This window comes from Tauraco erythrolophus, chromosome 12 (genome assembly GCF_009769465.1).
Source record: "Tauraco erythrolophus isolate bTauEry1 chromosome 12, bTauEry1.pri, whole genome shotgun sequence".
Lineage (NCBI taxonomy): Eukaryota > Metazoa > Chordata > Aves > Musophagiformes > Musophagidae > Tauraco > Tauraco erythrolophus.
The window spans coordinates 8,948,717-8,974,476 of record NC_141476.1 but is presented as its reverse complement, the minus strand read 5'-3'; the positions used below and the strand labels follow the sequence as shown (position 1 = coordinate 8,974,476).

The 25,760-nt window shown below is 41.4% G+C and overlaps 1 protein-coding gene across 1 annotated transcript in view; it reads left to right on the top strand.

The window, feature by feature from the left end:
- PTPRG (protein tyrosine phosphatase receptor type G) overlaps positions 1-25,760 on the top strand; it is a 409,944-nt gene that overhangs the window by 218,347 nt on the left and 165,837 nt on the right. Inside the window, 2 exon segments of the mRNA XM_086619000.1 lie at positions 2,861-3,040; positions 8,034-8,182. Of these exon segments, the coding sequence (XP_086475126.1) occupies positions 2,861-3,040; positions 8,034-8,182 (329 nt within the window).

Genomic DNA, 25,760 nt, shown 5'->3' with positions numbered 1-25,760 from the left:
TACCAAAGTCACTTGAGGTTTTAATTTAACATAGTGGTTGGTTTGTTTGTTTACCCTATGGCTTATTTTATTCATTTTTGACAAGACAGTTTTCACTGCTAATTGACTGAGAGCTGACTATACTCTTTTTTTTAAAAAAAAGGTCTTTATGACAAGATGCATGAAAGGAACCCTACAGTTCCTGTTAAAATAAATTTTAAAAAAATCCCTCCCCATTGACTGAAGGGTCACCAAAATACTTAAAAAGAAAAATTTGAGTGCACAGCTCCTTTTGAATGCACAGCTGAAACCACTGCGATAGCCTCTGTGAGCAGAGTGCTTTTGAAAAGCTCACCCCGTGTTTATAACAAAGCCGAGAACCAAGAGCTGGCAGGTTTGATGATTTTGTGTAGTACTAAACATTTTAAAGCAAATTCCCAAATTTCATGGAGTCAATGCAAGGTTATATGAAAATTAAATCTGCATTGCCAATTAATTCACTGCAGGCAGTTAATAAGAGCATCCTGATTCAGGAAAAATATCTGTGTTTGAGGGGAACGTTTGGTTTTCCCCATGTAGGGTTTTTCGTAATTCTGTTCTCCTTGATTGTGGCAGATTGGGAAATTAACTGGAAGTGGCTTTTGCTGACAATAGAAGTTGAACCACGAGATAAAACTGATTTTTAACCTGGGCAGATGATGTATGTTATTTTTAAAGGATGTTGCAACTTTGGCTAACTGTAGTTGAAAGTAATAACACTTTCTTGTTACTGTTTTGTTTACTATTTGTGTGTAATGAGGATAGCACAAAATCTTGCTATTCATTAAGTGTCCTGCATTAGCCCATGGGAAGAGAGGAAGAATGCATTCTGCATCTAGACAGATTAAAACCTGGGAGCCAAAGAAACTGGCCTTCACAGCTGCTGGGTTTGGATGACACTGATGGAATTTACATACGTTTCTCAGATGCAAGGGTAATAAATGCATATTGGTGCATCGTTTGCTGCTGCCTGCCTATCCAGCAGACACACTGACTGTGTCGTTGGGAGGTACGCTACAGGTATGACATCAGGGGTCTCAGGAGAGCAGAGTTCAGCTCTGGGTTGTAACTTGGTTTTGGTAGATGAGTTTGGGAAAATTGCTTCCCTTCTCAGGCCGTCAATTTCCCTGTCTTTACATGAGAATAATGGTACTGATCCCTGCTGTAAAGCACTTCAAGAACTGTGAGAAAAAAAAAATGCTTTACAAGAACTCTGTGTTGTTGTTTCAGGAGCTTAAGCTGCTGTTTGCGCTCATCGGAGGATAATCTGTAGTCTCTGTTAATACAATTTAAGAGTTGGAGAGGGCAGGTCATAAGAAAAATTTGAAATTTACTGGAGACCTTTCTGCATGTGCTGCTGAGGGTCCCTGGTGTTATATTGCATCCAGAGCTGGTGTGTGGTGGGGATGACAAGGTCTTTACCTGAAACCTTTTATTTTTGTGTATTATTTTTTACTGACTGTTTGTGCTGGGAACCTTGCAGAATGGGCCGGGTGAGTTAGGGCTGTGGCAGTCAACCTCTGGCAGATTTAGTGGTGGTTTGTGATACTACCTCTCGCAGCTCCACCACCACTCTGTGAGACACTGCTGCTTTCCTTCTCCCAGCAGCAGTGACGGTGAAATGCTATCATGGAATTTAGTCAAACAATTTGGGGGTTGAGGACTCATTAATACACCAAAAAGTGATCTGGAGCTGGTGAAAGATCCAGAACAGGAGCAGGATGCACTCCCCTTCCTGTACCTTGTGAGTTGAGTGGACAGCTGTCATAACAGTGATATCTTAAACTACTGAAAAATACTTTAAAGCCTTATGCTGAGCCCATGAGGACCCTGACGTGCCGGGGACAGAGGCTGCTGGTGTCATTTCTCTTCACAGCTGTAGCATGCTCTTCTCTTGCTGACCTTGCAACATGGCTAGTGATGGGCTCACAAATTCCAGAACTTAAACTCCTCCCTGTAATTTTTTTTTTAAACCAAAAAAAGGAGTAGAGGGGTGTGGAGGAGAAGAGAATTGATGGTGTTTGGCTCTGTGTCTGCTTTTGGCTAGCAGCCATGTAATATGGATGGCTCTGATGTGCACGTATACAGCCACGTATTCAAGACACTGCCTGTCAGTCCTTGGAACTTCTCATTTACTGCAAATATTTAACTTGACTGGTTTTGAGGGAGTCGTTTACATCAGGTGAGAACAGACTGTGCTGATAAGGAAACCAGAAAACTCATGTAAGAGCAGCAGCAAAAGAAGTGACAGTGTTTTCCTGACAGGTCATCCCCCTCTTTGCTTCACCTATCCAGAGTCGTGGGTTTTTGCTTTTTACTTTGTTGTTTTCTTCAGATTTATTTATGTACATTTAGGTTAATTCTTTCTTTTCATCTTTTCTGGCTTCAAAACCTCAAAAAGAGAGATCATTAATAAAGTTTGTATTATCTAAGCACAGTATTGCACAAATACGAGTTAATGAACAGCTGGTACATTATTTGTCTCATGTGAAAAGGTAAATTATGTACTAATATATTAACATTGAAGCTTTCGGAAAGTTCCTGTAACACCATCCTAATTCATAACATATGCGTGAGGGGACTTTGGGAATTGCAGATAGTTTTATAGAATAGTAATTAAAAAAAGCGCCATTGTTCACTACTGCTAAAGGCAAAGTTGGAGAACTGTGCAAAGCCAATAGATTTCAATCTCCTCATAAGTTTACAAGTCTTAACCTCTTTCAAATGCAAGAAGCGTAACTGTGGTGAAGCTACCTGGGGAGCTTAAGTGCCTCATCCTCTTAAGACTGATGTAGAACTATTGAGACACTGGAATGTTAATTGGCATTGTTTTTTTTAACAGGTACCTATGGTCCCGAGCACTGGGTTACTTCCAGCGAGAAGTGCGGAGGGTCTCACCAGTCTCCCATAGACATCATAGACCATCAGGCCCATGTTGGAGACGAGTACCAAGAACTGCAGCTTGATGGTTTTGACAATGAATCTTCGAACAAGACTTGGATGAAAAACACAGGAAAAACGGGTATGTTCTTTTCAGTTTGTCTCCATAGCCTGCCTGCAGTCAATTAAAAATTCAAGCCATGTTCCACCCTCCTCCTTTTTCATTGTTCTGTTGTTTGGGTTTAGCTCTTTTTTTTTTTTTTTTAAATATAATTTTCCAGCAGCAGCCACCTATCTCTGCCTCTGCATTCTGTGCAAAGCTAGTTCTGCAGATTGATTTTTAAGAGTTTTTTTTAAGGGATTTTTTTTTTTAGATTCTCAGTATAAAATAATTCTCTTGGTAGTCAGTTGTTCCTCAGAATAAAAAGCTGTATAAGAGTTTCAAGGTGTAACCTTGAATTATCAGCTTTGGGAGGCTGTAACATCTAATCCAAAAGAATGCTGAGATGCAAGGCTCAGACTTTTGTAGGAGAAGGGAAGTCTTAGAAATTGGAAGGTTTTAGAGAAGAAAGAGCAATAACTGCTCAGAGTATTGGGGGCTTATTAATGTGTTTCTGATATGATTATAGCACTGTGTTCTTCACTGAACTGAATCCTCTTCTGCGCTGTCTGTTCTGGCTTTTAGAGAAAAGAACAGTCAGAGTACTGCTTATTTTCACCAAAACAGTTCATGGAAAGGTCAAGGTTGATTTATATGCAAAGCCGCATGCATTTGATTACTCTTTAATTCTAAAAATGTAAAAAGCAGAAATTATAAGGCCACCCTCTTCATCTGACAAGGTCAAATATTTTTAGGGAATTGGATTAAATCACTAATTAATTCAATTTTATTTATTGGAAGTATATTTCTATCTTTATTAACATTCGACATGCATCTCTACAGTGCTTTATGTAACATATCCCTAGTCAGAGGTCTGCCAGCAAAACCCAGGGTGCGTACCTGCTCCAGGAGTTTGCAACAGAGCTGTGCACGCAGCGTGACCTCGGATACACCCTCTGCTTCCAGGGGACTTTGGATCTGAGCCGCAACCTGGAGTCTAGCAAACCCTTCAGATCCAATTCCAGCAATTCAGGATCTTAGTAGGAGTTGAGAGTTATTGCCCTTCAGAGGAGATGGAGTGACAGGCGGTGATCCTGTTTTCTTTCACTGCAAATCAAATCCAGTTAAAGTAAACCACTACTGAGCATAGCTTGGGTTTTTAATGCGTTACTGAGGGTTTTTTCCAGCTTTGCTAAGAAATGCTTCTGTTTGCTTTGAAATCCTGACTTTGATGCCCTTTGTAGCAACATGAGATTCAGGCAAGGCTGAATGCTGTGGAAATTTGGTGCTTAATTAATCTATTCATGTTATGCACCCTGCCCTTTTGGTCACAGAAGGGTGTTTGTAGTAACCAGTAATAAATGTAATTAGAAATACCACGAAAAAGTGATTCTTCTAAGAAACATGCTAATACTATACTGTATGTGTAATAGGAGCATATTGCTGCGCACATAATAGGAAACCATGTTGAACCAAAACGTGCCAGCAAGTTTTCCAGTCTCCACACAGTTGGCAATGAAAGCTGGGTCTTCGGTCTCCTCTGCTGGGTGATTTTAGCACTGCTGCTATATTTGATTTCCTCGCCCATTGGGGTATGGATTTTTGCTGACAAGTTATTGCTTTGCAGAGCAACAGTAACTGTCACTTTTCTTGGTAACTTATGGCCTTTTACTGGTAACGTGAAGACTCTTTTTGCCTTGCTGTCATCCGTGATTTCTTCTGCTGAGCTCCTAACTCCTCCCTGATTTTATCAAGTCCCATTCCTCTTCTTGGTTTTCTGACCTTTTGAAGAAACTTGCCTGGAATTAATTTTTAAGGTGGTAAGCGGTAGAGCAGCAAACCAAGTAGGATGTTTTGACTTGTGGGTAGAACACAGAGGCAGGTCGTGCCATGAATTGCGATACATTTTGGCAGCAGAATCTTGGAGCAGATGGCCACATGAGACCTTCGTGTTGCAGACTGACAGAGACAGTAAACTAAATATCTGTTTCAGCAATGGTGACGGATGTAGAGGGCATTTCTCAGCAATTAATGACTGGTTAAAAGAGACAGGAGTCCGAGGGAAAGCCAAAGGCCCTTAACCTTGATACTCATTAACTGGCAGGAAATGTGTTGCTTGGGTTATTGTTATTGCTATTGGACCTAGTAATTTTGTTTTTTGGCTAGAACAATTAGTTATTTTTATGCTCTGAAATGTTAAAAGGTAAAGACGTTATTGCTCTTCAGATTTGTTGTGCTCTTTCTTGCTTTTTCCCCCCATATCAGGTAATATAATGTGCAGAAAACAGTGTTTCATTCAGAAAATGGAAATGGATTCATTAAAGCCCCTGTCTCGACTAGAAATGCTTTTGTGCGTGATTACACTGGCAGAGACACTAATGTGGGTTCGATGTCATCACCGTAGTAGCTGGTTCCCAGGTGGTAAAGATCACCTGGAGAGTACAAGCACGTTTCATGGTTGTATTTGCATTAGTTGTTTTTGCTTGTGCCACCTTATAATTAAGTGTCTGCTGGTGTCAGCTGGGCCTGAGGCTGATGAGGCTTCTTGAGCCCGACCTGCCCCGTGGGAGCAGTACCCTCACCAGCGTTACACAGACATCACCGCTTTACCCCTTTTTAGGGCACCGAGAACTTCTAAAAACTCCTTCAATTTAGAGAAACCTGCTAAAATTTCTGCCAGAGGTGTTTTTTTGTTAAGTACTTTTCCTGCATGATGTGCATCACTCTGGCTGGTCCTGACCATCAGAGCTGCTCTGCTAAGGCTGGGAAGGAGCTGCTTTGTATCCAGGTTTATTTTTGATCTCAAGAAGGTGACAGGCGCACAGCTCCAGCCCTGATGCTGCTAATGGCATCACACAGTTATGATTTCAGTGGCCGTGGACCACCTCCTTTAGTTTTGTATTCTCAGTTATGTAGTACTTTAAATTAGCGAGCTTTGAGGATTGATTCCTTGCTATGCGGTCTACAGAAATCGTTGGATAAAAGCAGTGGCTCCCGAAGCCCAGTAAGGGGATGTTTCGTTATTCCAGTCTTTAATGCTAGAAATCACATGGAGGCCAGGGAAGCCCCCAAGTCACTGGCAGTAAGGGGATGCTGCTGAGATAGGAAGGTGATGGGAACATGTGTTGTACAGCTCAGCAGTGTAAGAAATACTGTAAAATGAACAATTAGATGAACATTTCAGATTGTACATCCTCCTAATTATCCTTTTAATTATTCATCTAAACCAAGTAAAATGACCCCTGACAGAGCCGTAAATGATTTAGGAACTATCAAATATTTATTAGATGCAACTGAATCCCCACAGAGGTTTTTAACAGATGCACACGAATCTGCTTTCCTGTATTCCTCATCTCGTGCAATTTTATCTATGGAATTTATAACCAATTGAGTGAGATTTTCAGTATTTAAAAATACCACTGAGCTCGTTGAGAATTTTTTAAAGGAGGAAGGGAGCAATGGTGTTTTAGTCACTTACGTTTAACACAATCAGTGGACGGAGACAGCGGCCAGTGGCAGTATCTGGCTGACGCAGGCAGTATCCTATAGCCAGTCCTGCACCACCCATCTGCCTACACAAACGCTTTGATAAAAAGAGAGCGCTGAAAGAACCAGCAATCGTGGAAGAAAATAGCCCTGTGATGTTGCTGGCATAATTCAGAAATATCTGAACGTCTCATGCAATTTAACATTTAGATGTTTTTAACATAAACAATTTAAAGTTGAGATGTTTCTAAATTGTGCTGTCACACCTGAGATGTGGATGCTGTAGCCGGCGGTCTGTGCTCATGGGAGGGCAGCCCTGGTGCAGCAGAAAGCCCAGCCTGCAGCGAAGCCTGCTGCTGATTCACCAACAGAGGAATAACTTTTATTTCACAACTAGCCCTTTTTGTTTTTTCAGCAGTGAATAAAATCCTCCCTCTTACATAACAAAATTGGATTTATATTAATGTTCCTGTTGTGATGACACAGTTGGCTTGAGAACACAGAGAAATCCTTGCAGGTTATGCTGTTCCCATTAAAAAAAAAAAAAAAAAAAATCAACAACCCAAAAACTTTAATCACAGGATTCTAGGCACAGCAAGCGGTGGTCTGCAAGACCATGGCTTTTACCAGAAGAACTACGATTTTAGTTCCGTTTTTAAGCAACAGTTTTGTAAGGGATGATAAAAAAGGATTTGGTAATGGGTAATTTTTAGGAATGGTGCATATTAAAAATGGGAGATACTAGAAAGGCAAGTGATCCTGTAGTGACAGCAGCAGATGGGAATTTTTGGAAAGGTGGATTCAGTTCTTAGCTGGACCACAGACCTTTCCTGTAACATGTACCAGCTTCCACCGTACGATTTTGCCCTCTATTTGGACCTGCAGCTTTTATTGTTGTATAAAATACAAAGGCTTTTGGAAATGAAAAGAAAATACAAAGATGATCCTTTTGACCCTTCTTGAATCACATCATAATCATGTCAGTTACTGTAATAAAACCCAAGTTCTTATGGAGGACTTCTCATGAGTGGGTCTCAAAAAAGTTATTGTCACTCTCCCCATTTTTCAGACAGGAGGAGCAGAGAGGTTAAGGAAAGTACCCGCTGCATCCAGCAGTAGAGGTGGGACAGGGCACAGGAGTTCCTCCTTCCACTCCCTCCAGCAAAATAAAGGAAATCCAACACACAGGATCTGTTGCGATCTGTAGATCGTCAGTGATTTGCAAGGCCAAGATGTGGTCAACCGTTACTCTCTGGAACCGCCTTAAAGAGGTTTTGGTGGAGTTTGCCATTTAAGCTTTAATCAAAGTCCAATGAGGAGGGCAAAAAGTCCTTGAGAAATTTGGACTGTGATTTTCTGTAGTCTATGTAACTTCCTCATCAATCCATCATTAGCCAGCATTACTTCTAGACTTTTTTCCCTGTAAAGAGAAAAACGATGACCTGACATTTCATTTGCATTAGAAGTATTCTAAGAGAATGCACAAAAACTGTAAATGCTTCAGAAAAACTGTGCTAATAACGTCTTTCTCCTTGTTTTGCGCGTGCAGTTGCTATCCTGCTGAAAGACGATTATTTTGTCAGTGGTGCCGGGTTGCCGGGCAGATTCAAGGCAGAGAAAGTGGAGTTTCACTGGGGTCAAAGCAACGGATCAGCTGGCTCTGAGCACAGCATCAATGGCAAGAGGTTCCCCGTTGAGGTGAGTGGAAAGGCATGCGCTATGTTTGTGAAAAAATAAAATCAGAATGTACTGCTGTAGTTTGAGACAACTGTGAAATAGGGCAATGTTTCCTTCAGTGAACATATCACTTTCAAGGCCCTTCCGGCCCTCGCAGCGCTCTATCTATCATCTCTTATGTGCTTTTGCAATGTCAGCTCTGAGCTCCGCTTTGCTAGCGTTGCCAGCTCTCACATCCCATGGGTTAAGTTGTAAACAGCCACTTTTCTGGTTTCTCCCACAAGCTTTTCATGTGTGGGAGGATCTCCTTGCAAATATCCACAAAGTGACCTCGTTGTCCTCCAAATCTTTTCTTTCCCATGATGCTTACAAACAAATAGCAGTGGTTTGGGAGCCCTCGTGCTGAGACTGCTGCCTTTCATCGGCATTGCTTCCTTGCACACGCACGGCCCTCTCTCCACCCGTATTCTACCTTGTACTAACAGGACGTCTACACAGATCTGTGCAAACAGCGGTGTGTTTGCTCTGCCTGTGCAGGAGCCAGCTGGACCTGAGCCAGCCATGGAGATATGGTAGCAGAGTGCTGTGCTGCAGCAGGAACAAAGTATGGGCCATGCTCTGAGCACAGCCACCCTGTGAATGTGGCCATGTTCAGAGCACGGGCTGGGTGACCATCTGCAGCTGACCACCAGGACGTGCATTTAGACAACAAGGAGAGCCCCTGTGGGCTGCTGTGGAGCCTGGTGCGGTTGGGTCTTGGCTTGTGACCGATAGTCCTGGATCATTCTGTCGGCAGTGCAATGTTTTCTGTGTCAATAGAGTTTGTTGATACTTTTCACTTTATATTCAAGGTTTTCCATGGTGAGATAAAGCAGATGTTATCTGGGATTACCTTTGCCTGTCGGTAGGCAGATAAGCACTTTCAGAGCATGGCATGTGGATGTGAGCAGGTTGAGGGCAGCTGTGCTTGCCCAGAAAGCTCACGTGTGGGCAGAAATGGTTATCTTGTGAGCTGGGTCTTGCAAGAACTCGATTCAGCCCCCAGCTTGCCATAATTTGTCACATGTGACTTCTGCCAAGTCATTTTTCAGGAGACGAGAAGGGCATTCCAAAGCACAAAGGGAGGTTGTAATAGACTCGGATGCATGACCAAAACCTCTGATTTTCACCTCCCTGCTCCAGCTTGCCCCACCACATAAGAATTAGAAGCTGTTTTTTGTCTCAGTTCTGAACCTGTATATTAGATGTTCTGAAGGCAGAGATTTTTTTTTCTTACTTTTTAAGGAATTTTTTCAACAGTTTTTGGCTCGATGTAGCTGTGATTTCTTAAAAGGGGCCACTCGTTTGGGCCGCACGCAGCAAAGGCCCAAACATTGTCATGCTGCCCTGTCTGTCTCAGTTGCCAATACTGATATTTATAACCCTATTTTTGGGTGGCAGAAGGAGCACTCAGGAGGTCTACAGAGCCAGTCACCTCCTCTTTTGAAATTTCAGGGAGTGGAGATGGTAAAGAAGCCTGGGCTGCCTTGTTTGTGTCGGAAATAGTATTTCCACTTCACAAACTCTTTCTTATAATGCCAAGGCTATTGGATGCTGACTTGATGAATGGAAGCTCTTTTACTTTGGAAAAAAGCAAATTTCCTAAGAAATTATTTTCCTTTGGTTTAAATGTTCTTCATTTTCTTTTCAATCCATGGGAATACAGGTTTTTTTCTACTTTAAAATTGGAAAAAGGAAAAAAAAAAAAAGGAAAGAAAAAAGGAGGCTGCCTCTCCAAATTTAGGTCACTTGTTTATGAATGCTGTGAAAAATAAGTTGCTGTATCAGATAGGTTTAGTGTTAATCCTAATAATGAAAATGTAATTTTTCAAGTGATTTGTATTCACCTCTGTTCTCTGGCCTTCCTGGGTACGATGGCATTAGCAGAATTCCCACAGCCTTTCCTTTACTCTTTTATGAAGAAAGAGCTGTTTCCAAACCAAGCCTTTCCCCGTTGTAATGCTATCAACCTCCTGCCCAAGGATTCCAAATTTCAACCACGTGCTGAAAACAGTTTTCATAGGTGGATTTTGAAGGGTCCAGTAGGTCTAAGGTGATGAAACCGAGTCCTTCTTGCCAATACATGCAAAAACAGTCCTCGTAGTTGGGATTAGACCTCTCAAACAGTAACTGTACATGTGTGCATGGTGGAGCTTTTAATTTGTAGTGCTAATTGTAGTTCAGCTTGCAACTGTCTGATGCAACACTAATTGTCTGATGCTGGGAGGTCTGTGCCAGGAATACTGTACTTCATTTGAGAAGTGGCATTTCTAGGAAGGCTGCAGAAAGGAAAAACCAAAATCCTATCGTACAGAAAGCAAAGCCCAAATCATTCTGATTGTTCTGAGCCCGTGGACATAGGTGAAGCTTTTAAGGAGCACCCAGGTATTGGCATTCCAGGACTGCAGCAGTTACAGTGACGATGCAGCTGAAAGGAAACATTTTCTGAGTCTAATTGTGCAACCAGATGTGGACTATGCAAAAACCATTAGTTCCAAAGCACGTCCCAAGGGAACGTAGATAGATCAGCTTCATCCGTGGACTGTGCTCTGCGCACATGAAGTTTAGATGTTTTTTCCTCTGGGAAACAAAGTGCTTGCTGGTAGTCTTTTTTTCTTGAAGAGGATGCAGAAACTAATTAGAAATGTCAGATGTAATACAGAGCATTATTGTTTGACCATGTTGTTTGGTTTTTATTATTACAACTAATGTGTCAGATGGTAAGGCTGTCTACGTTAATTGGTTTCCTTCATTGAAGCCCATCTGGATCATATTTTTTTGTGATTTATATGTTAAATTCGTTGGTAAGATATATGAGAACATTCTTTTGTTTTCTGCTTTAAAGGCACGTTGGATCTAAGGCGTATTATCTTGCAGTACTTTTATGCATATTTAGCATATTGTGATTCCTTTTCAAACCATGACATATGTAATGGTATTCTTTCATTGTGTGGCCTTGATTGCTTATTTATTGATTAGATTTTCCCTGGTGATATTTGAGCCTTACGAAGCCATTATGAGCTTGGCTGTCTCTGAAGTCGCATTTCTGAACGGAGATGTCTATGTACTTAAAACTTTCATCCACAGCCAGGTTCCAGATCATGACACCAGGCCTGGTCAGCATTGGCCTGAAGTTTCTTTCTCCCTCCTTCTTGCCATTTTAGCACCATCATGTAGGCGAGGCCAGGAACTAGTGCTGTGATGCTGAAGATTAAAGCGATGCTATTAGCGTATTGCTGTGCAAGTGGAGCGCGAATCCTAATGAGGATGTGGGCTCCGCGCCAGCTTAGAAAGAGTCTCTCTCCTTTTTTCTTCAAGTTAAGAAAAGTTTTTAACATTGCATTCTCTAAATTTTAATGAATTGCTGACTCTTTTGTATTTTATTATTGTTCTTCTCTGCTATAATTACTCAGGTTTTTCTTTTTATTTCTGAAGTTGAAGCAGTATAAATGAACGTGCAAACGCTAGAAACCATTTAAATGGCAAAGTGACAAAATTAAAGAAGATGAGCTTCCCTCAGGCCAAGAGAGAACCCAGGTTCCCCTCATTAGCACCAAGAGGAGTAATTGCAGCACTTTAATCTCCAGCGTCACCGCGCCGGTTACCAGCCCTGCCTGTGCAGAGCTGGCGGTGAGCAGGGCATGCCATGCGGGCTCCCTGCTGGGAGGGAAACCCGGCACATCGTGGTTCATGGGCAAGCGAGCAGCTGACGTGGCAGGGCTGTGCTGGTGGAGCTGGGTACCACCGTCCCAGCATAAATGGGATTTTTTTTTTTTTTTTTTTTTTTTTTTTTGAGCTGCTTCATACTCATTTTTATGCAAAATGCTGATTATTTCTGTGAAGAGCAGAAATCAGAAGAGTGATTTTAATCATGACTGTGTTAATTTGATGTGAGCTTTGGCTGTTTATGAGCTTTCTCTTTAATGGTGCTAATTGTCAGTTATAATGTGAACACCATTATACAGTAATATACAGTAATTTATTTAGTAAATGAGAATCTTATTCCAAGGACCATACTGCAATATGCCATAGAGACCTCATCCCTTTAATCTTACATGAACAAACTTGCACTGTGTAGGCCAAATTGGTAATAGGAGCATCAACTTGGCTTGTGAAATAGCAATGTGATTTCATATCCACAAGTGCCAACATGTATGTTTTTGGAGATCTCGAGTTCTCCATTTAAAAAAATAAAGTAAAATCAAAAAACCTCTCAACAAAACCCCACAAACCATCCCAGCAGAAAATGAAGAGCTAACACCTTTTCGTGTCGATTAATGAGCTTTTACATTATGTTGATAGATTCATTCTACTAAATTATTATTACAAAACAATTATTTGCATTAACAGGTCTTGCTCTTCTTTAAGCGTGTTTCTTAGAAGACTTTCCAGGTTCTAATGGTGTCTTTGTTCTTGCTGCTACTTTGTTTTTCTTCCTTTACCCTTTAAATATACCTACTAACTTCAGCGTGGTCTAGATCTACAGCTAGTTGCTCTAATTTGAATGCTCAGATCTCCTTGCCAAAGTTCATCACTGTGTGCTATCCTACCTCTCGTTATATCACTTAAATTCTGATGTTTTATGTTATCATGGGCAGAAGCAATCCGTGTCATTAATGTAAAAGAAACGTGTGGTATTCAGTGCACAAAAACCTTTACTACAGGGAATAAACTGAGACAACTCTTTAAGTTTTTTGGGTTTATCCTGAGTGTTTAGTGTTTCCATCACTTCTGGAGTCATATACAGTATATGTGCAGCCTTTTGTCCACCTGTGGATGGCAGGAGATATTTAGTTTTTAATGTTAGAATTGGGGCCTTTTCTGTTCTTCAGTTTTACTCTTGGTGCATTTGTAAGTCTGTTTAGATTTGTGTGTGTTTTTTGATGTATTAAGACGAACATATCACAGTATGTTTTCTTGATATACAGGAGAGAACTAACACGCTACGTTGCTGTGTTGCAGCTGAGTTTATTATTTCTGGCATGCAGCATACCTGGTAATTGTAATTTTGCAAAGATTTCTGATGTTGGTTTCAAGCACAAGTAAAGACTAATTGTGAAACAGGGAGCCAGCATTGGTTTTATTTCCTTATATTTCATTTACTAGTTGCTCTTCAAATTTCCTTGCCTCCATCTGGCAGGATGTAGCAACGTAGAAGTCAATAAATGATGGAGGGACCTAAAGAGGGCCATTGGGAATATATCACAGTGAGATACTTCGACTGTCTGAAGTAATTTTACTGTAATATTCTCTCTAAGGACCAAATCCACACTTACAGGGGGATACTTAGAGCTCCCAGTGACTTTGATGGGAGATGTGCTGGTGAAATGGAGTGAGGATTTGGCTCCATACTCATGCTGTCTGTGCTGTAGAGTGCCTAGGGAATTCAGCACACACTGCTTATTCCATCTACATCTCTTACAGCACCCCTGACTTAATCATTCAGACAAGGAGACGGCTTGGGGATTTTCACGTTTAATTATTTTTGTCTTTCTTTTTCAAACTGACAATTACCATGGTTTTTTTGGTCTGTTTTCTCACAGTCTTCTGTTTCCTCTTTCCCCAGAGTCTTTGGGGGTCCAGATAGCCATAAAACACTCCAAAAATACAAGATGCTAAAAAGCCAAAAATGCTGCTCTGTCTTATCTCCAGTAAAGTAATATTTTTACTCCAGGAGTCTCCAGACTCTACTTCTCTATGCACTTCACCACTTTTAAAACTTCAGGTTTCTAATCATCAGGAAATCAGCATGTCATAACTTTAAAACATAAAATGGATGGGTATATTGAGCACATGGCTGAGTTTCCATCATGTTGCACTGTGAAGACCGTGAGCAGTGCAAGTTAAACATCATCTTATAACTGTCTGGTTTACTGTTTTATTTTCCTTAGTGTAGCTGATACGCTGTCTCCTCACAATTGTCTTTAGTGCCTCCTATATACTGACAGAAGAATCAGTTGAGACTTTAATTAATGACTTCATTGCAATCAAGGTTCCATTTTAGTGCAGAATGCTTCATCTTGTAGTACTGAAATATTTAGTCTCCATCTGGCTGATCTTTTCTGTGAATGCCCTGTGATAATTAAGAAGAAACATGAGAGGATGGTCTGAAATTAAAATATGTTTAGTGGAGGGGTTAGCGTATCTTGGGACTGTTCGTGTAGAGACCCAGACAAAATTTAGGGATTTAACAGCAGTTTGGTTTTATGGCAGCATCTTCCTGCTGCCTGGCAGGCCCCAGTAATTTCTAGAGTGAGTTGCACATGTTACAATGCATCCAGAGTTTTATTTTGAAATAACTATCTAGTAACGCGAACCAGATATAACTCTTTTCATGTTGGATGGGAGTGTCCTGCTTTCCCCAAAGGATTTCCACTGTCTTGTTGAAAAGGTCTGAGGCAGTAGCACCACGCTGCAATTACAGTATGTTAATGATGAGCTAAGGGTTGTACATTCCTCTTAACATAAATCCCTGATTTTCTACATGATTAATTGGAATCTGGAAAGACTGACAAGGAGGAGGAGGTTCAGATGGGGTGAAAATAAGAGATAAGAGTCTGACAGCCAGCTCTTGTTGTAAAGGAGAGTTATTTTGAATAGGAGAAAAAATCAATACAAAGGTTGGAGAATTTGACAGAGTTATAAGAGCTACTTTAATGAAAGGTAGCAGGTTCAATAGGATTGTTACTTGAAATGTGGGATTGTCTGAGTTAGAAAAATGGGAGTCTCTCCCCAGCTGTAAAGGTGAGCTTTACGTGCTGAGCTTTCTGGGTGCTTAGGCCACTGAGTTTACTGGCATTCACTCTGGGCTCTCAATGTGGCAAGAAAAGTGTAGAAAGAAGTATCCTGCTAAATTCTGTTCTTCTGGAATAGTTACTTGATTATGGGAGGAGAAGGAAGGAGACAACAGGTAATAGCTATTTCTGCTGCTTCACCATGTCAGGTAGCTACTGTATTAGAGTATCTGGCAGGCTTCTGCAAGCTGAAGTCTTTCATTATGAGGAGGTGACTTCATTTGACCCTAGCTGTAAGGAACAGACTAGGACTTTGATAGACTCATAGGGACGTTGAGCAAGAGCTGCTCTTGGCATGTCCATGTCAGCCTCCTTCCCTCAGTGGTCATGGCCAGAGGTGAGTGCAAGTAGGAAGACTGTGCATGGAGCCTTTCTGACCTGGGTTAGAGGTGAGGTGAGGAGTCACCTGAACCTCAGCATCCCCTTGTGCAAATACATCTTGGACAGAAGCACCACTTCATTTAGCATGGCTAGATAAGGGGGCTTCAGTAAAGCTGCAGAAAGATGCTTGCTTTTGCAGCTATGAGAGGGCTATTTTATTGCTCCCAGTGGACATGGCCACCTCAGTCTTAAACAGGGACACAAGTTTTCCAAAATTGGTTCATAGCTTTTTAAGTTTGAGAACTTAGAGGCAGGAAGGCAATTTTTTTCACAGTCAAGCGCACAGTCATGAAGTGTGTGAGGCTTGCAGAAAAGTGAGCTGCATGTCTGTTGAGTGTCGCTGGGCTGCAGGCTCTGAGCCTGTACGGGTCCACCGAGCACACAGGTGGGACGTGTTTGCGTGCCACGCTGTGCCGGGACAGCTGTACCCACGGGGCCTGGGACACCGCTTAAAAGCGTGTGAAGTTAGATAAGTGCTCAGCATTGCTTCTTTCCTTCAGGCAAGTCTGACAGTCCTGGGGCTTTGGGACATCTTTCCCTGGAGATGTATGACCCTCCCAACAGACCCTCTGGAAATAACAAAGATAGATAATGTTTGGGAAAAGGAAAAAAGAAAAGAAAAAAAAAAGAAATATTGCACAAATGTGTTAAGAAGTGATAATGTTTCCTTGGCACACAAAAAATCAAAACAAAACCTTAATGTGGTTAATAGGCTTGTTGGTAGCTTGTCTGCCAGTATTTCCCATGGAAGTCATTTCACTGGGTCTCAAACAGTGGGAATAGATTTCACCAATGTTAATCATGATTTAAGGCAGCAAGCAGGAAATGATTTAAATCGTCTATTATACTGGTGCTTTACTGATTGCATTTTTGTATTTTTTTTCCCTGAAGAATTCTAAACAGTTGCTATAATGTCATGCCAAGAGAATAAATTACGTCAGACATGTTTTTCGCAGTTAGAATACTCAGTGCATTTATTGAGGGTTTACTTTTTTTTTCTGTTTTATCACATCTTAAAGAACTATTTTCTGAGGGATGACGACCAAAAGCTTGTGTCAACTAGAAAGGAAGATGCATCTTGCTCTCTGGTTATTCATGTGTCCAAAAAGGTTTTTGTTAAAATTGATTTTATAATGCAGGTCACCGAAAGGCTTTTTAATTCGGGGGGGCAGGATGCGAAACGCATTCGCTGCAGACTGCGCTGATCAGTAGTATTGTATTTACGTTCTTGCCCTCCCACCTGAATCCCTCTGCTGCCTCTTATATTGAGTTTAAAAGCTCTTTGGGACAAAGAGTGCCTTTTTGCTGGGTTTGTGCAGCGCCTGCCCTAGTGGAATTCCTGCTCTGGGATACAACAGTGCTGCTGCTATAACCGCAGGCTTTGCAGGGATGAATTGCTTTGTTTTTTCTATGATAAAGCTTCACATGATGTAAGAGATCAGGCAGCAATATGAGTGTAGTCCCTCTTATTTCCCCAGTTCACAGGCATTGTATTTTCAGATAGGATGGGAAGGTTAACTAAAGTTGAAAAAGGATCTAAAACACAGCAAGAGTTTACTGTCTGATAGAAATGAAATAACAATCAAGTGGCTGGAAACGAGAGAAAAAGGTATGTGTTTGCTCATGCTTTGAGACACACAACACTCATCTTTCTGTAAAGAAAAAGCATTTTGGAGAACATAGTCATATCCCTGAATACATGTGTCCTCTTGCTCCCTATTTTTCTACCCAGCTTAATAAGTGAAATTCTGTGTTTTCTAATTAGTTGGGCTTTTCAGCACATGCCTCAAAAGACCAATAATGTCCTTTTCTATCACCATCTCGTCTAGGCCAGTTGTCCTCAGAGGAGGCTTTCCTTTATCCTCTGGCTTCAGAGAGGAGGCAAAGCGGGCTCGTATTTCCAGGAAATCTGCAATCCCTTCTGTTTCCTGACTGCAGCTGCCTCCAGCGCGCTCAGTGCCTGGGCAGGAAAGCCTTTGTTATCGTATCCCTCAAAGAGGGTTTGGGTATCGTTGTCCATTGACCATTCAGGAGGTTTTTTTTTTATGAAACGTAGCTCCTTACCTACACATGTGTAAGAAATATAAATTTTGGCTTCCCACCAGAGTTAGAAATATAGTGTACCAGGTTGGAAAGAGTTTTTCCCCCCTGCAGCGGGCTAACAGTTTGTTAATAGTTTATTCAAGCACAGAAAATGGCACCTGGTCTGCCAAAAGAGAGTTAGTTTCTCCAGAGGGGACTGTTAATAGTCCGGGAAAGATTGAAAGTGTCTCCCTAATAAGTTAAGGATGAGTCATTCTTCCCTAGGACTGGGGCAAATTTGATTTTTTTGAGCAGACTCTCAGACACCAAATAAAGGGTGGAGAGGCAACCGTGCTCACCTCAGGTGGTGAATGTAACTTTAGAATTAAAACACATATTAGCACAAGATCTATCACATATTTGTTGTGGAAAGGAGAGAGATCTTTGGGATTTGATCATGCCAGGGATGGATTACATTTCTTGAATTCTTTCATATTTGTCTTTATAGAGCTTTTAACTACTCTGTGTTTTGAAGTTCATGCCTGCAACACTGCTTGTGTTTGCTCTTTACCTTAACCAGATTGCTATAAGGGTGATTTTAGTTGATTTTTATTCCTGCATCAAACCCTTCCATTCCTTCAGGGTGGCAGTGCCTACAACTAAGATAACAAGTTCAGTGCTCAATGCCTGCATGCAGTGCTTGAGGGTTTTCGAAGAGTAGCAGATTTAACTTTTTAAAATGCAAAACTACCCACAGATGAGTAGCCAAAATTACAAAATGCATTCAAAAAGAAGAGGGAAACCTCTTTTCTTTAGTTTCTCATCACCCTTGGTTGAGTGGGAAATTCTGTTCTCGTTTCTCTGAGGTCTGGATCCTCTTAGGGCAGGCTAGTGCTCCTGAGGAGAAGGTGGCTTGCTGAGAGTTGAGTGACACATTTAATCTTATGGTGGCACATACCAGGCAGGACCATAATATCCCTTAAGAAAAAGAAATGTCATTACATCCAGTTCAAAATAGGAGATTGGAGATAACGGGAAGGTTTTAAAAAAGATTCATTTGAAATTCTTTGCTTGAGAGGTCTCATTCTGCTTGGGAGACAGGAATGTGAGCGCTCACTTAATGAGCTGCATTCAAAAGATGAAATTTCAAGAGAGTAAAAGTAAAACCCATTATTTCCCGAACATAAATGGAGTCACCCATCCTCAAATCCGTATTCATGTCTTTCTCCTCAGCCTCATCTAATATTCCCCTTGCTCCTCATTTAACTAGGAAAAATTTTAGGGGCCTTTGCCTCCAGGAAATACCCAAAGTAGATACCTTCAATCATATCAGTCAGTAATGTTAAACCACATGCTGTTTACTAAGTAATGCTGAAAGCTACATGCTGTCATTGCTGGCATACCATTTATGAAAGGCCTGTTAGCCCTCCCACTGAACCATATGGTGATTTATCAGACAGTTTAGTAGTAGCAAGACCAAGACTCAAATTGGTCAAAACTAAAAATGGATATTCCTTATGTTGCCTCTGATAAAATGTTCGTGTTCCTATTCCCTTTGTAGTACAGGGAATGTGTGTGCTGAGCTGCGTGACCTCTGGAAGGGAGTTGCTGCATTTCCATGGTACAGGATTACAATCTTACAAGTTAGTCTTTCCAGAAACTGAAAACAGCAATTTCTGGATGCTTGCAGCTCAAACAGCTGCTGTGCTGGTCCATTTTAAGGAAAAGAAATATGAAATATATATGAAACATATGAAAGCTCAAATGCGAGGCTCAACTCTGAGGAGTTTGAAGGTGAGACCATGTAAGAGGAAATTAATGTTTTCTGTAGAAGAAAAGCAAGCTCTTATTTCAAAGAAAGCTTCCTAGCAAACCATTTTGGCCTGCTTAATGCTTGAGGCAGCAAAACATCCACATGTGATCTCTGATATAGTAGTGCTGCATTATTAGCAGGGTTAGTTCAGATATTTTCCCATCGTGATCAAGTAAGATAGAAGTAGAAAACGTTTTGGTAACACCGCAAGGAATAATTTGGCAACAGTCAGAAGCTGGAACTGGAAAAGGGCAGTAGGAGAGAAATAATTAGCAAGGATAATTTTCAGGCCTTGACAACATAGTGTGTTTTTTCCAGAGGTGAATGGATTCACCTGACACCCAGAGATAGCCATCTGATAATAGCGCTCATAAGATCAATACATTGATACTTTATCCTTGAAACAGTGTTTAAAGTCTGTTCTTAGGTTCATTTCTTTACTTCTGTAAAGTTATAGCAGTCTGGGATTTGAGATAATGCATTCATTACAGTCTTATCGGCCCTTCTTCATTTGCTGTATTTTAATGCATCTACGGTGATTGCTGAAGGAGGATGCTCAGTGAGCTTAATCTGCTTATGCTTTAAAAAGAAAGGATGCTCAAAAGATTAAAATGAGGCCTCATACAGAACAGGTTTGAGAGTTTGCAGTGCTTACGATAGCAGGGCGTTTTGTGCAAGGGGTATTTCGAATGTAAAGCTTCCGTGGCGTTGGCTCTGCAGCCCTCGTGGCGAGGAGAGGCGGGGGAGCTGGGCACAGCTGAGGTTTTGCTTTTGTAGACTGAGATTCTGCCCAGACTCTCACACGGCCAACAATGCCAAAACATCCCTGGGTTAAACCTAGTGCTGCTTCTTTCTGGTCATGTATCTTGCTGGTCCACGTCTCTTCACGTTGTGGGGAATTGATTGTGGGATCGTGATGCACACCACAGGACACAGAGAGAGTGTGTGCATGCTTGAAATAATGCTCATGCAGAGAAATACCATGTGTGTAATACGGAGAGATATTCAGATCTTTCTTCTGTATAGACTCACCAGATTCCCCCAAATGTGTGCGTTTTGAAAGAATTTAAATAGGATTGGAAACTTTTATTTTTAATGAGCACTGCTGTGAAGGACAGAGGCATACAGCAGGGCGGTGTTTTTTCCGTGATTGCACCATGTATATGTTCTGTTTCTAGCAAGGGAGAAGCTCATGTTGAAAAAGACCTCCTTATCTAACAACATCAACAACAAAAAAATCCTTTTTCTGATAAAGACTGGAAAGATCAGTGACTGCCCTCTGAGTGCCCGGGAGGATTTATTGGTACCTCTGTCCCTTGGTATTAACGGGTGCTTTACTGCAGCAGCCCGAGGGGCTGGTGCCATCCCCGCCGTGCTGCTGGCCTGGCAGGTGGGAAGTTCAGCACTTTCAAAACCAGTGTTTTGTTCGTTTTAAGCAGATTACGGTGTGAACGATGGAAGAGGAGATCAGGACTGGCAGGAAGCTGTGATTTGAATAGAACCTTCAATTTGACACATGTTATGTCCTTAAGAGAGGAGTCGGCGCCTGGTTTTTGTTGACAGGTGTGGTGACGGCCTTGAGGGATGATGGGCACTTCAGTGAATGGCTAAATTGATTTGATAATCAGTAAGTGAATTTGCTAAGAGCAGGTACTACATGCCTTCTTTGGGTCTTGGTTAACCTAGTGACAGCTTGTTTTAAATGTCCTACGAAGTTTTAGTTTATTTTTCCTTCTCTTTTCCTGGTGAGAGCTCTAGAAGACAGAGTTACTGCCAAATAAAAAAAGCCATTTCTCCTCTTTGGCTGTAAAACTAACCTGAAGACGACCAGACCTCACTTGTACAAAGGAGCTGCTGTCCCAGGTTAAATTCTCTCAATTTTCTCCAGTTATGCCTGGATAGGGTGATCAGCATCGTCAGGTCTGTAGCGTTTATGTCCCCTCAAAGGGGCTATAGTATTTCATCACCGTCGCTCTTTCCGGGTGGAGAGCGCTGGCGTTGCCAACAGCCTTTGACTCGCGAGGAGCCTTTTGTAACTGCCTTGCTCCTGTTTCCAGCTGTTCTTTCCCTGCTGGTCCTGCAGCCCACGGGCTTTCCCTCCGCTCGAAGCACAAAGCGGAGGTTTGCCCTTTCCCTGCTGGCCCGGAGCAGCGGTGCGGTGGCGAGCGGGCGCCATGGCCCGGGCTGGCAGCGATGGTGGCCGCACGTGGTGTCCCTCAGGTGCATTCCTCGTGGTTGGATTTGCAGTTATCTCCCCAGCAGCCCTGCTATTTACTGTGGAAACTCGATACAGGACAAGTCTGTCAAATTAAAAAGCGCTGCCTCCAGCATCAGGCATACCTATTAGACTTTATGCTGGTTTATGCTGGAGCTATTCAGAAGGGGGATTTTGCTTCAGACATTTCTGAAAGGCGATACAATTTGTAAAAGTTTTAATATGTATTTATTTTCTGGTTCCCCAGCACTGTCTGTATTGTTTGCTTGGGTTCAGATTAGAAACATTTGTGTTCTAGGTAACTCACTTGCCTGACTATTACAAATAAGAGATTTATTTTTTTTTCCCATGTGCATTCATAATTGCCCTCTGTTCTTAAGACATAAATTGAAATTGTGTCCTTGGTACTATGATGCTCAAACGATTTCCTTTTCAACAAAGAGTACGTAATAAAGGTTAAAAATTATTTTTGCAATCCATGCATTTAAGTATACATTACTATCTGTTTTAAGGATGGATAATCAATGTAAAAAATGATACTTCCGTGTATTCCTAATAGGTCACTGTGTAAATATCCATAATGGAATTGATTCTTTAGGTTATGGCAACCATTAGTACAGAAAGGGGTTTCACAATTAATGTATCAGACGTTTGCCTTTCATCTTACACACAAAATGATTATTTATTGGTTATTTTCAATCCAGGTTAATGATGTTGAAGAGGTTTCGGTATCTCGATTTAAAGTACTTAAAGTGCGGTTCAAACAGAAATATCATATCCCTTTCAAGAAGTTGTGACTAATATCTGAGGAGTGATTTTGCTCTACATTCTCTCTCGTTTGTGTATGCATACATATGTATTATATGTAATTTAAGGATGTTTGTGTACCTAGAAGGTCTTGGTGACGCATTCAGTGTCAGCCCGGAGTGGTAAGTTTTACTGTTTCTATCGTTTTGTGTATCTGTACGGCAATAGGATTCTGCTGTAGCCAGACACTCCGGGGTTCTCCCTTCTCAAACCATCTGTGACTCTCATTGGGGTTAAGGGGAGTCATGCATTTGCCGCAACAGAGAGGAGGATTTTCTTGTTGAGTGTAACTTTTTTTTTTTTAACTGTATTTCCACAAGCTGATTAATGGATTCAGTTATTCCCTTTAGAAATATCCACAAAAACATGGGAATTATCATCTCTGGCAGCCAGCTAAGAGAGTGAGAGCAGAGATGTGGCTACTGAAAACAAGCTGATTCCCCCAATATTTGCCAAGCACCTTTTCTTGCAGAGCTCTGCTGAATGTGGAGGGCCAATGGGCAGGAGAGGAGGGCACCGCTGTGCCCACCAAGACTGGCACCGCTGCATATGCCAAATTTTGAAATGCGTAGCCCAAACAGAACCCCTTTCAGGGTCTCCACTGACAGAGGGGCAAGTAAGGCAATTGATCGTGGTTTCTTGCTGCTGCAAGGGGAAGGTACAGCATTTACCTGTGCTGATGCTGTTTTGGTGGTGATACACCACCGTGCTAGGAAACTGCATTGATCACATGAGGATGAAAGGCTGGCCAGGCTCAATGGTTGCACCCCCAGATGTGAGTGTATAAGGGTAGCCAGGATTAGGCCATGACTGAAAGAGTACTTAGCTGTGGAAGTGTAATTGTAAGGAAAGCAAGCTACTGCGTTTCATCCCAGTTCAGCAGAAAAGGATTCCCAAGCTGTTGCTGAACTGGTCAGGAAAAGTTATCATATTTTTACTGTTACCTACTGTTTTATCTTTGACAAACTAATTGCTGCCTAGAGCTGTTAAACTCTACAAGTATGAGAAGCATATATAAAACCAAACTGTATGCTGAAAGACTTGCTTGATTTATCGTAGAACATTTTGCATTTGTAGAGCTTTCCAACTAAATATCGTAGAGCTCTTTGGCAATATTAATGACCAGCGGGAAGAACATTAAAAAAGGGTATAAGTGACTTAGGATCCTGTGTCCCATTTGCAAAGTGACTTGGCACATGGCTCTGAATACTTTCAGGTCGATACCTGGTGGCTTCCTCAGTTTCTGAAGGTCAAATCCACAAGCATCAACATAACCATTGGTCCAGAAAGAGCCTTATCTCAACTTCTGGTACCACGTACCCCTTTGGTATGCATTTATGTTCATAGTCTACCTCTCCTGTGCAAAGAAATACCTAAAAAGAGAAAGATCTCTGCCAGACAGCCTGTCCCACTACACTCCAGAGTGACAAAAGATGGGTGAGATGAGACAAGGACAGAGTCTGTTTTTTATTAAAAGCAGAGAATGTTTTCTTCCTCTGATATGCAACTCCAAAGAACCTGAGTTCCAGAAAGTAACTCCATTTCAGTTCAAAAGGGTGTTAAGCTGGCATGTTTACCTCCACTTGATCGTATATACAAGCAGGAGGTGGAGTGCTGTGTGACAGCTTGGTGAAGTGGTGACGACCTTGGCAGTGGAGGAGATGGTATGGTGCAAATTCACCGGTCCTTTCAGAGGCGGAGCTGGCATTCGAAGGCTGCTGGCATGTGCTGCTATGACTGCTGCATGTAAGCTCTGAGCCTATAAGGCTGACATCTGCTTTTGAATAAAACTCTCTGTACTGGAAGCTGACATCAACCCTCTACGCTGCTTTAAATTCATATTCTCCTTGGAAAAAAATAATCTAGTATTTCAGTGCAGGTTTGAATATTATTTTTTTTTATTTGTGAGCCTCCTAAACATTTTCCTGCTGAAGTGTAGACCCTTTTTCAGTGAGTTTAAGCCTACTGACAGTAGACTGACTTTTCTTAATTATCTTCTCCAAACCCTTTTAAATTAGTCCCCCGGGGTTCTGTGAACCTCATATTGGAAATGACAGCTTTAATATTTCCTTACTAAATACTTACAGAGAGTTGTCCAGGGATGCTGACTCATACAAGATAGCTAATTCCCACTGAAAAACAAAAGAATCTGATTTTAAGTGGTAATGCATCTGAGAGGATGGGGCACAGTATGGAGGAAGAGGAGAATGGCCATCAGATGTGATCATGGCTTTGTACATACTGAAACAGGAGAGTGTGGGAGGGGAAAAATCATTTGAAACCATTGAACTCATGCATAAATGTATAGCTTTCAAATAGCTAATTTTTTTATGTCATAAAAGAAAACTGGCTAGGGCTGGTTCCTTTTTTATAGCCCTGTCATAAACTCTGAAAAATGAGGTTTATAATTTATGGTCTGAAACCACCTTAACTATTGCAATACAAACAGCATCACTGTACTGCAGTTTATTTCTAAAATGCCTCCGGTGAAAATATTGCAGTGCCATAATTAACTAATACCAAGATCCTGTTTGTGGTGCTTTGAGCTGCTTTCTCCAGAAATATGCAGTTAGTATAAATCCTCAAGGCTCGGAAGATGGTGGTGCTTCAGAATAATCTCACATCACCGTGTCAGTTAAGACAATCACTAATACTATTTCCATTCCATCACTGGTTGGATTTATAAGGAGGGGGTTATGTAGTTATATATATGTGTGTATGTATATGTATATCTGTGTATGTAAAAAAAAAAAACATACAGAGGAGAACAGCGTGCATGCTGTCTCCTAATTACTTTGTTTTCTGATATCTCAGCAACATTGATCTTTCAAAATGATCTCTTGCTGGTGGCATCAGTTTTATGTTGGAAAATATTCCTGCAGTTCTGGCAATGATAAACTAATTACAGACTATACATTTTTAATGATTTAATCTCTTGTCATATTCCTAGAGAGAAGTGATCCTGATTCCAAACAAATCTCCCATGCATGACCAAACACTCATCATGAAATGTATGGTTTTCATTAAACCCTGTTGTTAATATAGGCTTAGGATTGTTTTGTTAAAACGGGGAGAGGTTGGGGAGTAAAAGCATGCTGAAAGATTACTGTAATAATGCTGCAGTAAGCGTTTTGAATCACACAGAGCTCCCAGCAACATTCCACTGACATGTGCCTCCCATTACAGAGGGCTCTTGACAAGCCATATGTAACGCTGGAGCCACATGTGTCAAAGGAGCTTTCAATATGTGGCAGCTGCTCAGGGAAGTGGTTGAGTCGCCAGCCCTGGAGGTATTTAAGAGACACGTAGATGTGGCACTCGGGTTTAGTGGTGGACTTGGCAGTGTTAGGTTTACAGTTGGACTAGATAATCTCAAAGGTCTTTTCAAACCTAAAAGTTTCTATGATTCTATGATCCTTATTCCATGCTACAAATCCAGGTTTGTGTCACTTGCTCCATCTATGTTAGTCTTTAGGTTCAGGAATAATGATTAGGCAAGCGGTGAGTCAAAAAAAACAGCTTCAAGTG